The sequence below is a fragment of the Sminthopsis crassicaudata genome, chromosome 4 (genome assembly GCF_048593235.1).
Source record: "Sminthopsis crassicaudata isolate SCR6 chromosome 4, ASM4859323v1, whole genome shotgun sequence".
Lineage (NCBI taxonomy): Eukaryota > Metazoa > Chordata > Mammalia > Dasyuromorphia > Dasyuridae > Sminthopsis > Sminthopsis crassicaudata.
Genome location: NC_133620.1, coordinates 437,174,343 through 437,188,764, shown reverse-complemented (window position 1 = coordinate 437,188,764; position 14,422 = coordinate 437,174,343). Strand labels below are relative to the sequence as shown.

Sequence of the window (14,422 nt, the reverse complement as noted above, 5' to 3'; positions counted from 1 at the left end):
CTCTAATCCAACAGTCATAAGTAATAACACTTCTTAAATACTACCTTTAATCCCAACATGCCCATACAGATAAACATTAAATGACTGTAAGCTTTTATCCCCAAAGTCTCTAAAGACCATCAATAAAATAACTAATCCAACTAATCAATATATTTATACCTTAACTACTTCTCCATGCTTTATCTGGGTTTAGGCTTTCACACATTTCTTTGACCCTAAAACCCATCATTCCTATCCATGTCCTTATTCAAGTGATGCCCCTTAAAAAAATAATAATAAATAAAATGCTTCCTCTTTGCTCTCCACCCATTTTTTAAAAACCCAGATTACAGTTTACCTCTTCTTGAAGCTTTCCTTGCACTATATTCTGCAGCATAAAATTCAGGCCTGGACAGGTACTCTGGTGCAATGAAAGTACATAGGAAGGCCTAGTAGCCTATCTCTGATGCTCACTTAAGTTTTCTGAGCCTCAATTTCGCAATCTGTATGAAGGTCCTCACACCAAATCCCACAATAAACTCCAAACAGTATATACATACCCCTAGCTATAAAACATGGCATCACAAACAAATGAAAGGACCAAAAACAAAATTACCTTCAAGATCTATGGACAAGAGGAGTCAAAACTAAATAAATAATAGAAAGGATTACATAAGATAAAAAGTGACAATTTTGATTGTGTAAAAAAAGTTTTTGCATGAAAAAAATCAGAAGTAATAAAAATCAGAAGGGAGGTAGGTAACGGGGGAAAATATTTGCAATAAGTTTCTACTAAAAATTTATATGATAAAAATCTCCTATGACAGATAATAAACTGATTCAAACTATTAAAAAAAAAAAAAGAGCAATTCCCCAATAGATATTGATCCCAGATTAAGTACGGACAATATTCAAAGGAAAGAATCCAAACTATTTGTTTCATCAAGTTCCAAGTCTGAGGTCCTATGGCCCACTAGCCGTGTGTCCGAGGCCTGTTTTCGCTTAAAGAAAGTGAGAAGATTACAGAGCTCTAAGCTGCCCTGAGGATGGTTATGAGGAGACTGGGAAACAATATACAATGTATTTAAGGAACCACAAAATTCGTCAATTACCTAATAATGACAACCTGGCTTTTAAAAGTTCAGCAAAAAAAGCGCCCGGCGGCCACAGATCCTCCCACGGTGGGAACCTGCGGGGGAAGCGTCACTCACAAGTGAGCGGGGCTGGCCTGGGGGAGCCCGGACTGTGGGGCCCGGCAGGACCGGCCGGGAGATGCTCCCGCTAGCGGAGCCTCTGGGAATCCAGGAGATGCCCGGGGCGGGGGAGGGAGAGAGGAGGTGATCCAGGAGTGTCTCGTCACCCCAGACAGGTCCCGGAGGCGAGGGGGAGGGGGTGCGTGTGGCTCGTGGCCGCTGGAGGTGACCGGTCCACACGCGGCCTCGGGAGCCACGGGGCTAAGGGGACGGGGAAGGGGAGGGTCATTGGAGGAAAATGACCTAAACCACCCCAAATCGAAACCCACCGAAGAGTCCACTTACCGTGCGGCTCTGGCCGGAGACCACCAGGAGTCCGCGGAGCAGAGGAGCTCCTGGAGCTGAAAACCCGGAGCCGCCTCCACGCGGGCTCCCAGACAGCTAGTCCCACCTCTTCCGTCCCCATTTCCGCCGGCGCCGGTCTCTCCACGAATCCTGCAGGAAGTGACGTAGAGCGCTGCGCTCTGATTGGCCCCCGTAGCGCAGGGAGGAAGTGGGAGTCTCGGGACGCTGCTTAGGTCGCTGTTTGCTGTCAGGTCTCTACCGGGTTCTGCTGTTCTGGGTTGAGCCGGGTCTGGGGATGCGGCGCAACCCCCCGCCTTCCGAAGCCTGACCCCGTCCCAGTGCTCGGCCCTCCTCCTGCTGTCCGAATGGAGACGCGGAAGCGCGGTGAGAGCCGGGCCGGGACTGGCAGGGAGGGACCGAGGGCCGAAGGGCTGACGCGGCGCTTTCTCGGGTCGAGCCCCTCTCCGGGAGGGTGACAGAGGCCGGGGGGGAGCCGCGGAGGACGGGGTGGGCCCGGGCCTGCGGTGCTGAGCTGACCGCTTTCCCCCGCCCTGCCTCCGGCCCCTGGGGTGGAGCTGCTCCTTGGGTCACCGCCAGGGCCTCGGGCTGCGTGAGCGGCGGACCTTTGGGGGGACGGAAGAGTTAATGATTTAAAGCCCGGACTCCCTCTTTAGGAGCGTGAATGTGGCGCGGGACCGAATCCGCGGGAAAACCCGGCTCGTTCCCGGGATAAGTAGGGGGCAGCATCTGAACTCGGCTCCCTGGGGATGCGTCCCTTCGTTCCTTCAGTGAAAATACGCCGCTAAGGACTGTTCGGGGGTGTCGGAGCCTCGTTCGGCTTCCGCTGCCACCGTTCTACCCAGACCTCTCCTTAGGTTATTAGAATAACTTGACAAATGTATTGATCATTTTTTTATTTGACCCCAAATCCAGTCATTCAGTCAATAAGAAGGTGTTAAGTGCTAAGTGGTACCAAGACAAAAGGAGGCCCTGCTGTCACTCATATTCTAATAAGAGAGAGAAAAGGGGTGTATTTCTATATATACAGAGAAGATGGAAGACTGGCTGCTGTGCAGTTACCGAAACCCTTCTGCCCATAAGGGCAATTAAGCTGAACTCTAAACTGGTCAGGTTCTCGGAAAAGTAGAGGGGGAGGGGCGCATTCCAGATGGGGGGGGCGGGGCATCCAGTACAAATCCCTGGCTGTAGTACTGTGTGGTGGTTGGATCACAGAGTGCATGGAATGGAAGTAAAGCAAAGATAATATAGTAGCAATGACTAATCTATGTGACATTTGCTGACTGCTTTATTAATATTTTATTATTTTTATATGAAGTCTAAAAGTTAGGAATACTAAGTTGAAAAAACTTTAAATTTCAAACAGAACCTGATTGGATAGAGCAAGTGAAGAGAGGAGAGAAGAGTGGCGTTGTCAGATATATTTTTGGGAAGTTATTTTGGCAGCTCTGTTGAAAAAGGGTTTAGAGTAAGGAGGGATTTGAGGCAGAAAAACCAGTTAGAAGGCCATTGCTATATTCTAGACTATAACTTCCTTCCTTGGCCTTCTTAATGCTCTTATAATGTAAATCTTATTTCTCATATTCTTCCTTGTTTCATTCTTTTTAAAAACTTTTTTTAATTATAGCTTTTTATTTACAAGATATATACATGGGTAATTTTTCAGCATTGACAATTGCAAAACCTTTTGTTCCAGTTTTTCCCCTCCTTCCCTCCACCCCCCCCCCCATGGCAGGTTGACCAATACATGTTAAATATGTTAAAGTATAAGTTAAATACAATATATGTATACATGTCCAAACAGTTGTTTTGTTATATAAAAAGAATCGGACTTTGAAATAGTGTACAATTAGCCTGTGGAGGAAACCCAAAATGCAGGCGGACAAAAATAGAGGGACTGGGAATTCTACGTAGTGGTTCATAGTCATCTCCCAGAGTTCTTTCGCTGGGTGTAGTTCGTTCAGTTCATTACTGCTCTATTGGAGCTGATTTTGTTCATCTCATTGTTGAAGAGACACGTCCTCAGAATTGATCCTCATATAGTATTCCTTGTTTCATTCTTACCAGTACATTTATTTCCTTTATTAACTTTCAAATTTGTTAAAGACACTATAAATCTTTGTATCCTGCAACTGCTAGTATTGTGTCTTGCATATAAGTGCTTAATAAATATTGAAGAAAATTGAGTTGGACCAGTGTAGATGTGTCAGTGACAAGATTCCATCCTGTGGAAACTCTTCCTCCTGACCAGATTAGAAACAGCAAAACTTACCTTCAGGTAGACCTAAGACTTAAGTCTTTCTGATATTTACTACCTGTGTGAATGTAGACAAGCATATCAATTTATCTCCTGGGCCTCAGCTTCTCATCTGTAAATCATATTTTATAACAGGAAGGAAGCAAAGCAAATAGTATCTAGCCACTAGTTGAATTCACTATAACCACTATCTTATGCCTCTATTCTGATTTCCTAAATTCCTCACATAATAATTTTTTCTGTCCAGGTGATTTGTAGTATCATCTAATGACCATTTTAAAGTATTATTGAGATAAAGACCTGAATCTCATCTTATAAGTAAGACAGATGGGGGAGTATAAGGGAGGGAAGCATATTCTTTTTTTCCCCCCAAAGATAGAAACTATTTATTAGAATGGAAAACAATGAAATTTGAGCTCATATCATATCTGTAATTTGGCAAAAAAAAAAAAAAAAAAAAAAAAAAAGGACAGTAGACCTTTCTATATAACTTTATTTCTTCAGAAGTTTATACTTCTTTTGTTGTATCTTAAGATTTCCTTAGTACTTTAGTGTTGCCACGTTTACAAAGGAAATACATTGCTTTCAAATAATGATAATTTTTAAAAATCCATGAGATATCATTATTAACTCTTTCCTATTAATGAAAAAGGGAACAGGTAGGTGGTATAGTATAAGACCCAGGTCTGGATTCAAGAACATTCATTTGTGGGACCATGGGAAAGTGTTACCCAACATTCTTTGCCTTAGTTTCTTAGTCTATAAAATGAGCTGGAGAAGGAAATGGTAAACCACTCCAGTATCTTTGTCAATAAATCCCAAAATGAAGTCATGAAGAATTGGACATAACTGAAATGATCAAATAATAACTGATGAAAAAAGGTGAAAGAATTAGAGAAGACATCATAAAATCACTGAATTTAAGAGTTGGAAGTTACATTGGGGTCATCTAGGGCCATCCATACTTGAAGAGAAATTTTTAAAAGTTTATATTCAATTCAGCATGGCTTTTTCTAAGCTTTTTATGGATATGTTGCCTTCTGAACTTTCTCATGTCTGTGCATTTTCTTTAAAGGCTTCACCCGACCTTTTTTCTTCCCTTTTTGGAAGCTTTACTATTACTACACCCTTCTTCCCAACCATCCTGAGAACTTCTCTCTCCCTTTACTTCTCCATTCAGGTCTTCTCAGATTTCTCTGAATTTATCCCTTTCGTTATATTTTATGATAAAATAATATTCTTTTACATTTATATAAAATAATTTGCTTACTGTTTCTCAATTTATGGGTATTCCTTGGGTTTCTACTTTGCTACCACAAAGAATTACTATTATACATATTTTTTTATGTAATGTGTCAGATGGTATGTATAGTTAATGGCTTTTGGGAGACAGTTCCAGATTGCTTTCCATAATAGTTGGACCAGTTCACAGGGCTACCAAAAGCATATTGGTGTTCTATTCTCCCATGTCCCTCTCACAATTATTATTTTCCTCTGTTCTTAGACAATCTGATCTTGTGGAGACTTGTGTCACACAAATTTGCTGTTCAGATTTTGTTTTCCCCCTAGTCAAGAGTTTTCCTTCTCCTTTTAGTTAGTTCAGCTTGTGCTGAATGGGCATCAGGTAGTGATGAAGCTTTAACTATTTCTATAATGGTGATGATGCCATAACCAGCAACTAAATCTCCTTCCTCATTTCTTAGGCAGGATCTGTCAGTGTCCCAGTCAAAGTCTGCTTCCTCTAAGGGTATTTCCTTTGTGTCCTCCCAGAGACAAAGCAAGTCATCCAGATAAATTACACAATCCTAATCTAAAAGTCTCATCCTCATTTTCTACCTCAGGTAGAAAGGTGAGTGTGTTTACATGTTTGATGGTGAGATTAATTACAAATTAATTAGGTTTGGATAACAAAGGTACTTTCAGGTTGGCTACCCTGCTAAAATATTCTGAGTATGGCGTGAATTTAAGAGTGTTTCAATGGCATGAAGATAGATTTCTTCAATGGTAGAGACAAAGACAGCTATAGCCACTACTTCCCAAACGCAGTCTGGAAGGACTCTAGTAACAGTGTCCAAAGTTTTATTATAGTATCCCACTGGATGAAGTTTTCAACATGTTTCTGTGTTAGTACACCAACTGTGTTCCCTCCTTTCTCAGAGTTGAATACATCAAATGAGAGAGAAAAGTTGGAGAGGCCTAAAGTTGGTAGGTATTGGAGGGTAGATTTCAAAGAATCAAAGAAATTTTGAGCTTCCGGGAAAAAAACCCAAGGGTATAGAATAATTTAGGAGTTCATAAAAGGACGGAGCAATACCTGAAAATCAGTGATCCAGAAATGATAATACCTTACTAGACGAAGGAAGGCACTGAGCTGATGTTTGGGGGGAAAGGAGGAGCAGGAGGAATCTAGTCAAAGGTCAAAGGTAGAGAGGTGATGTCCTGGAAATTTTACAGAGGGGAGGGCAAATTGGAGTTTGTCCTTAGATATGTATGGCCTCTTATTGCTAAACCATTAAGGTGATAGACTTGAATTCTGAACAGAATGTCTTGGGAGGGGAAACAAAGAAAAAGATCTTCAACACTGGAGGACAGAGTCCTTAAAATCTAATGAGAACAAGCCCTGTTTTAATATCTATGGGAAATGGCATGGTGACTCAGTGAATCCCACCACTGCCACCAATTAATGTTAACCAAATTCTATTGTCTTATTCTCGAAATTGTAGCTAGCTAGAGCTTCAAAAAGCAGAGACGGGTTTTAATTTAATAATTTAATTTAACTACCAGTTTAATTAATGATTTTCAAAATGAGGAATGCAAACTGGAAATTCTTGTAGGAAAGTAGAGATTATAATCAGTGGTCCTCAAACTTTTTTAAATAGGGGGCCAGTTCACTGTCCTTCAGACTGTTGGAGGGCCAGACTATAGTAAAAACAAAAATTCACACTCTGTCTCTGCCCCCCAGCCCATTTGCCATAACTCAGCAGGCGCTATAAATGTCCTCAGTGGGCCGCATATGGCTCGCATGCTGTAGTTTGAGAACCTCTGGATTATATACACAAATCCTAAGTGGGAGGGAGGGAGGAGGAAGGTATATTACTGTATAATCATTTTCAGACTTGTTTACCATGACAAGGCCACAGATGCAGGACAATATGGATGTTCTCCCATCCTGTGGGAACAGTTTATAAGTGATTGTTTCAAATCTAAGGGTCATTACTTGCTTGGGGGAAAGGACCAGAGTTCTCTAATCTTTGATTCATTTCACTTAACATACATGGTAGATCATCGTCAGAAACTCATTTATCAGTTTAAGCTGCATTATAAAACTGACTCCCAAGGCAGCTCTGAGACATTTAAATTATTTGTATATTCATTATACATATCATTTTGATGATTATGAAAATCATAATTTTCCCTCAGTCTTTTTGTTCCTTCAGATTGTTCTTCAGGTGAACTTTTTTGTTGTTGTTGTTCTTTAAAGTAATGCTTTGATAATTTTATTTGGAACCACATAAATTGATTTAGGTAGTATTATCATTTTTATAGTATTTATGTGGCCCAGCTATGCATAATTAATATTTCATGGGTAATGATTGGGTATGGGTTTATTTCTGTAAAGAATATTCTGTGGATGTGATAAGAATGATGATCCAGCATAGTAGATTAACAAAGCACAGTCAGGCAGGTAGGATATCCTAAGAGAACAGCATCACAAAAATCCACAGATAAGGATAATTTTGCTTCTTTACCTCTGCTTATTCACTTCATTTTTTTCTGAGTACATTTATTAAATGCCTAGTATACCTCTGCCAGGCAGTATGTTACATGATGAGGCTACCAAAAAAAAAAAAAAGAAAGAAAGAAAGAAAAAGGTACTTTTCTGCTCTCAAAGCTCATGGTCTAACCAAGAGACATGTGGGTATATGTCAACAGCATAAATATCCAGTGAATAAATACAAAGTTAAGTATATGCTAGTTTGGGAAGAAGGGCACAGGCAATTTTCACTTTAATAATTATAGGGCATTTTTGGTTTTTCTACTTTCTCAGTTTCTCAAGCAGTTCAGACCACTAACTAGAGCTAGAATTTGCCATCCCAGCTTTAGGTTCCTAAGAGACAATGTGTCTCATAATTGGTCTGAGATAAAAAGAGAAAAGAAAAACAGTCTTGGAATTAGGAGTCCGGACAGAAAAAAAAAGCTGGAAAAGATTTGTAAGCTGGTAGTAAAAAAGATTGTGTTTATAATAAGATGCCTTGTTTTATTTGGTTATATCAAATGACTTTTAAATACCAGTGAAAAGCTATGAAAATGAAAACACATTTATAGTTCTTGTTATTGATTGGAGGTGGCAATCATTGTTTTTCATTTATATGATATTTAAATAATTACAACAAACTAGCTATTAAGATAATTTTATACTGAAGTTTTCTTTCACTATTTCAAGTATTTTCTGAAAGTTTTTGTATATGTTTCTCAAGCTTATAGGAGTTCCATTAAAAGCTAAGTTGCTAAGAAGTTAGAGTCAAGTTTCATGCCATGGATCCTTTGGGTGCTCCTTCCCAGTTTGTGGATATTGATACTCTGCCCAGCTGGTATGAAGCAGATGAAGTAATTTCCTCAGAAACATTAACTGAAAAATTCCAGGATGAAGTCATCAGATCACCTTTTCCCTTCAGTAAAGAACTCAGTGAAAAAGTAATTCTTTGGTAAGTTTAATACAGAGGGCCAGGAGTAGTAATTTCATAATTCTTGAAATAAGATTCAGCTCTGGATAGAGAGATTAAATAATAGATTATACAGTTATATCTACAGAGATATATTGCAAGAAAAATAGATATTTCAGAAGCAAAAGAAAGAGGTTCCTTTGTTTTAATGGTTGTTATTTATGTTACTTCTATATGTAACTTTCCAAGGCAGTTACTCTCTATTCTCCCTTTGAAAATGAGCTGATAGAATCAAAGTGTGATGAGAAGGAGATAAAAGTATGTTCCTCTCTTGCCCAATTAATACATTTTACTTTTATCTTCTTTCACAAAGTTTAATCAGATACAGAAAAGAGACCAGAAAATAATAAGGGAAAATATTGAACATGTGCTCTAAGCTACTTTCTTTTCTTTGTTATTATTATTTTTGGGGGGAGGCATTTCTTGTTAAGTGACTTCATCAGGCTCACATAACTAGAAAGTGTCTGAGGCCATCTGAACTCAGATCTTACTGACTCTAGGACTGATGCTTTATCCTCTGTTCCATCTAGCTGACCTAAATCATTTTAGAAGATTAATTCTTTTAATAAGGTACTGAATTTTGAGAAGGAAAAAATTAATGGAAGAAGAAAATCACTATTTGTAAGCAAAGATGAAGAACAGCACTTAATTCAGTTTTCCAAGATAATTGGTAAACTATTCTGAATGTCTTCTGTTTCCTTAGGAAAGGAGATGTAGCTTTACTAAACTGTACAGCTATAGTCAACACCAGCAATGAAAGTCTCACAGATAAGAATCCAGTGTCAGAAAGCATCTTTATGCTTGCAGGGCCTGACTTGAAAGAAGAACTCCAGAAACTCAAAGGTAAGTCAATTATTTTTTCAACCTTTTTAATAGAGAACATTATTTTGATAAAACAATAAAGCTATTGAACAAAATGTCCTTCTGAACAAGTAACCCTAAGGCAAGTTTATTTACTTTTCAGTTGGCACCAAAGAGAGCTAACAAACTAGATGACAAAATTAAGATTAAAAAAGATTCTGATGAACTATTACATTAATTCAGATATAATAAGATACAGTTTCACAGGAATAAATACAAATTCACTGAGTCAACATTACAAGTTCATTTTAAGAAGACAGGGCTTGATAGCAGCTTCTTTTAAAAAAGATCCAGGATTTTTAATGAATTTCAAGTTCAATGTAAGTTAATAGTATAATACGTTTTGTGGTCATTTCAATAGGACTTTCTTAAGTGCCTGCTATGTTCAAGGTAATATGTTTAATAGGGGCTACAAAGATGGAAATGAAATGGTCTCTGTCCTCCAGGTGCTTATATTCTAGTAGGGGAATACAACTTGTACATGGAAAAATACAAGTAATTTCTAAAGAAAGGAATTGATAAGGGGAGAACAATTGCTGGGGATAGGTGGATGGAAAAAGAGGCTTGTGTAGGAAGTGGCACTGGAGCCTTGAAGGAAATGAGAATTCCAAGAGGCAAAGGAGAGAAAGAGTCTTATAGACTTGAAGGGCAAAGACATCGAGATAAGAAAAGTAATGTCATAAATGGGGATTCATCCAACTATTGTTGGGTTTAAGATAATTAATTAAATCTAATAATTAAATAAAAACAAAAACTCTGAGCTTTCACTTCTCTCAACAAACTGGTAAAGACAACAAAAACCAAAAATGGTCAGGAGGAGCCATGGAAAGACAGTCAATTCTAATATACTATGAGTAGTACTATGAATTAGTCCAGCCATTTTAAAAAATAATTTTTAATTCTACTAGAAGAGACAGAGAGAGATCATTATATATTGAGATCTTATAGCAATACCTTCGGGGTGGGTAAAAACAAAGAATTAGAAGCAAATTAAGTACTTATTTCTTGTGATATGATTCAACAAACTGATGTGATAGCATGTTATTGCTCCAAGATAAATGATGGATATGAATAATTCAGACAAACTTTGGAATTCCCATGAAAATGATGTTTACAAAAAAGATATTAACAATGGATGCTCTGAAGAGAATGGAGAAAAATAGGGTTAGGAATAGTAATCAGAATGCTGAGAGTAAAAATTCAGTATACTTATTAGCTATTACAATAGTTTCTCTAGACTTTTCATGACTGTAGAAGGGAAGGAAGTGATCTTTTTGCCATTGTCAAAACATTTGCTACAGTCTTATATCAGCCGTGACTAGGGATCCATTGATATTTTAGATTTCAATAATGAAGAGATTTCCTACCCAAATACTTTATTTCCCTTCTGGTTGGTAATGCTTCTTTGCCTTATTTATACTACCTTGGTCACTTAGGTTGCCGAACAGGGGAAGCAAAGCTTACAAAAGGATTCAATCTGGCTGCCCGATTCATCATTCATACCGTGGGACCTAAATACAAGAACCGCTATCGCACAGCAGCTGAAAGCTCTCTGTATAGCTGCTACAGAAATGTGCTTCAATTGGCAACGTGAGTCTGTATTTCTAGATATAGAACTCTCCATCTTAAAGGTTCCACTTTAATGTATATGTACCTCAGTAATCTATGAGAGACAAAAGCCAAAGCAATTGGATAATTCAAAAGGATATTATTATGCAAATTACAATGCAAAAATATGAGACAGGGATTTTGGAAAATTCAACATAAATAGAAAAATGTTGGGATCACATAAAACTTTCATTTTACTTTTAGGATTTACTTAATGTAAATATATAAAACAGACAGTATAAGTTGATTTTGTCAGTATGTCAAAAGGAATGGTTAAGTTAAATTTTAAAGATGGTACAGAATTTTGAAGTATAATATTTATGACTTCTTGTTTTTTCTTGTTTATAGGGAGCAGGCAATGTCCTCTGTAGGATTTTGTGTCATCAATTCTGCAAAAAGAGGATATCCTTTAGAAGATGCGACCCACATAGCACTTCGTAAGTCAGTGTGAATTGTGCTGTATCTAGTTATTGATGGAATAACCTTAACTAAAAATAGGTTATATCATAAAATGTTTTTCTTGTGGAAATTAATTAGTAACAGCATAACTAATATTTGCATTTTCATTTGTCTTTTTATGGCTTGTACATGTTTTAAATGTATTGATGGTATTAATAATTAAAGAAGATTATGACATATTGGCTAGATATTTAATTGGGAAGATCCCTTTCAAAAGATATTCAATTTAACAAACTTTTTTAATTTTTTAAAAAAATTTTTTTTCAATTATAAGTAAAAACAAGTTTTAACATTTGGGTTGTTTTTTTTTAAATTTTCATTATCAAAAAATTCTCTCCTTTTCCCTCCCTCTTCCCCCCTCATTGAGAAGGTAAGCAATTTGATATAGGTTATAAATGTGTAGTCTTGCAAAACATATTTCCATATGAGTTATGTTGTGAATGAAAACACAGAAAAATTAATGATTATAAAATTTAGAAAATTTATTTTTAAGTGCTTCAAACTCCATCAGTTTTTTTCTCTGAAGAAAGATAGTATTTTTTCTCAAGTTCTCTGGAATTGTTTTTGGAAACATCTTTAGATGTTTGTATTGTTAATAATAAAGTCATTCACAAGTTGATAACAGTATATACAACATTACTGTGTACAATGATTTTCTGGTTTTAAAAACTTAAATCACTTTGTTTATGTCTTTCTAGGGTTTTCTGAAAGCATCCTGCTTGTTATTTCTTATAGCACAGTAGTAATTCATTACAATCATATATCACAACTTGTTTAACCATTTCCTAATTTATAATTTCGTTTACCATAAAAAGAGTTGCTACAAATACTTTTGTAGATGTAGATCCAGATTTAACAATCTATTTACATTGCCACCTACCTGCCCCCAATTATGCTGATAGTTTTGCTACTGTTGAACTAGTCCTTTGTGTCATAAAAGAAATTTGGTAGAACTTAATTGCCTACTTTTCTAAATAGTTTATTTACGTAGTATTGAAATTAATTGTTCTTTAAATGTTTTATAGAATTCCCTTATGAATCCATCTGGTCCTGGGGATGCTTAAGGACCTTATTGTTGACTTATATGATTTCTTTTTTTAAGATAAGATTATTTAAGTATTCTATTCTGCTAATGTTGAATATTTATATTTTATATTTATAAATATGCATCCATTTCACTTAGATTATCAGATTTGTTGACTTGTAATTGGATAAAATAACTTAATAATTTCTTTAATTTCAATTTGGTAATAAGTTCATCCCTTTTATTTTTGATATTGGTAACTTGAGTATTTTCTTTCTTTTTTAAATCAAATTAATCAATGGTTTATCTATTTTATTGGCTTTTTCTTTCATAAAACCAATTCCTAATTTTATTTATTAGTTATTAGATTTCTTGCTTTCAGTTTCAGAAAATCTGCTTTGATTATCTGAATTGCCCTTAGGAATGTTCTTAGTAGTTATCTTCCCATGTAACAGTGTAAACAGTTTAACCTTGTTGACTCTTTTGTGATTTCTTTTTTATTTATCTTTTCACATTTCTCAAGTCTTTATTTGAAAGAAAGATTTTTCTATTCAGCTATGATCTTTACATCTAGTCTTGAAAGAAATATTTCATTTACTGTCTGAAATATTATATTCTGTTTTGCTGGGAATTTGATTCTATTAATTATAATCCTAGTTCCTTTGCCTTCTAGTTTTAATCCTATATTCCAAATCCTCAGATCATTTAATGTAGAAGCTGCTAAATTTTGTGTTATCCTCTTTCTAGTTCCACAACATTTAAATTGTTTTGTTTGTTTGTTTTTGGCTGCTTGCAACATTTTTCTCAGTGACCTAAAAACTCTGAAATTTAGCATAATTTTCCTGGGAATTATTCTTCTTTTTTCTCAATATCTGTTTTTTCCCATCTTCAGGGTAGTTTTTCTTGATAATTTCTTGAAAGATGATTCTTAGGCCTTTTTTTTTAAATCATGGCTTTAAAATACTCTAATAATTCTTAAATTATTTTTCCTTGATCTGTTTTTCATCAGCAGTTTTTACAATGAGATAGTTTACATTTGTTTTGTTTTTTAATTTTTAAAAATTTTGTTCTATTATTAATTGATGTTTCATGCAAAATTTCTCTTCTGTGAGCTTTTGTTAGCTCTTCCATTTGGCCAATTCTACTTTTTAAAGAATGCTTTTCTTCGGGGAATTTTTCTTAATCTTTTTTTATTCAGCCAGTTCTGTTTTGAAAATATTCTTCTTTTCAGTGAATTTTTGAATCTCTTCCCCACATTTGACCTATTCTGTTTTTTAAGATGTTATTTTCTTTAGTATTTTTTTGTGTCTTCTTTACCAAACTGTTGGCTCTTTTTTCATGATTTTCTTGCATTACTCCCATTTCTTTTCCCAATTTTTCATCTATCTTATTTGATTTTTAAAATCCTTTTTGAGCTCTTTCAATAATTCTTTCTAGACTTGACACCAATTTATATTTTTCTTTGAGACTTCGTATGCTTTAACATTGTCATCTTCTGTGTTTTGATTTGTCACTATAACAACTTTCTGTGGACAGGTTCTTTTTGTTTGTTTCTTTTTCCAGCTTATTTCTTGACTTACAATTTTATGTTAAATTGGGCTCTGCTTGAGTTAGAAGATAAAGAGATAAAACTGTCCCAAAGTTTAGGTTTATCATGTTGCTGTTTTTAGAGCTAATTCTGGGGGTCTGTAAGTTCTCAGAAATGGTATGATCACTCTTCTTCTGGCCTTTGCACTGGTCTGTGAGTGACTATAAGCACTCTTTTATTCCCTGAAAATGTGTACAGGATTCCTGTTTCTACCAGTGCTCATTCTTGGGCTGGAAAATTAATTTGCCCTATCCTTTTGTGTCTTCTGCTGCTCCAGTATTTGTTTTGAGGTATTATTTTAGAGTTGTTTATGGGGAAATTTTGAAGAGCTCATGTCTTTATGCCATATTTTGATAGTCTAACTCC

At 36.2% G+C, this 14,422-nt stretch overlaps 2 protein-coding genes across 5 annotated transcripts in view; one reads left to right on the top strand and one right to left on the bottom strand.

Moving 5' to 3' along the window:
- WDR3 (WD repeat domain 3) overlaps positions 1-1,637 on the bottom strand; it is a 28,101-nt gene extending 26,464 nt beyond the window's left edge. The window contains exon 1 of the mRNA XM_074263226.1: positions 1,518-1,637. The gene's annotated coding sequence lies outside the window, so the exon portion shown is untranslated. The remainder of the gene's footprint in view (positions 1-1,517) is intronic.
- GDAP2 (ganglioside induced differentiation associated protein 2) overlaps positions 1,394-14,422 on the top strand; it is a 54,188-nt gene continuing 41,159 nt past the window's right edge. Inside the window, exons 1-6 of one of the 4 annotated variants that reach the window (XM_074263228.1) lie at positions 1,699-1,901; positions 5,496-5,641; positions 8,271-8,498; positions 9,220-9,359; positions 10,814-10,967; positions 11,334-11,422. In XM_074263228.1, the coding sequence (XP_074119329.1) occupies positions 8,329-8,498; positions 9,220-9,359; positions 10,814-10,967; positions 11,334-11,422 (553 nt within the window). In that variant the 5' untranslated portion in view covers positions 1,699-1,901; positions 5,496-5,641; positions 8,271-8,328. Of the gene's footprint in view, positions 1,902-5,495; positions 5,642-8,270; positions 8,499-9,219; positions 9,360-10,813; positions 10,968-11,333; positions 11,423-14,422 lie in introns of all 4 variants that reach the window. The other 3 variants (XM_074263230.1, XM_074263227.1, XM_074263229.1) reach the window with 3 other exon arrangements.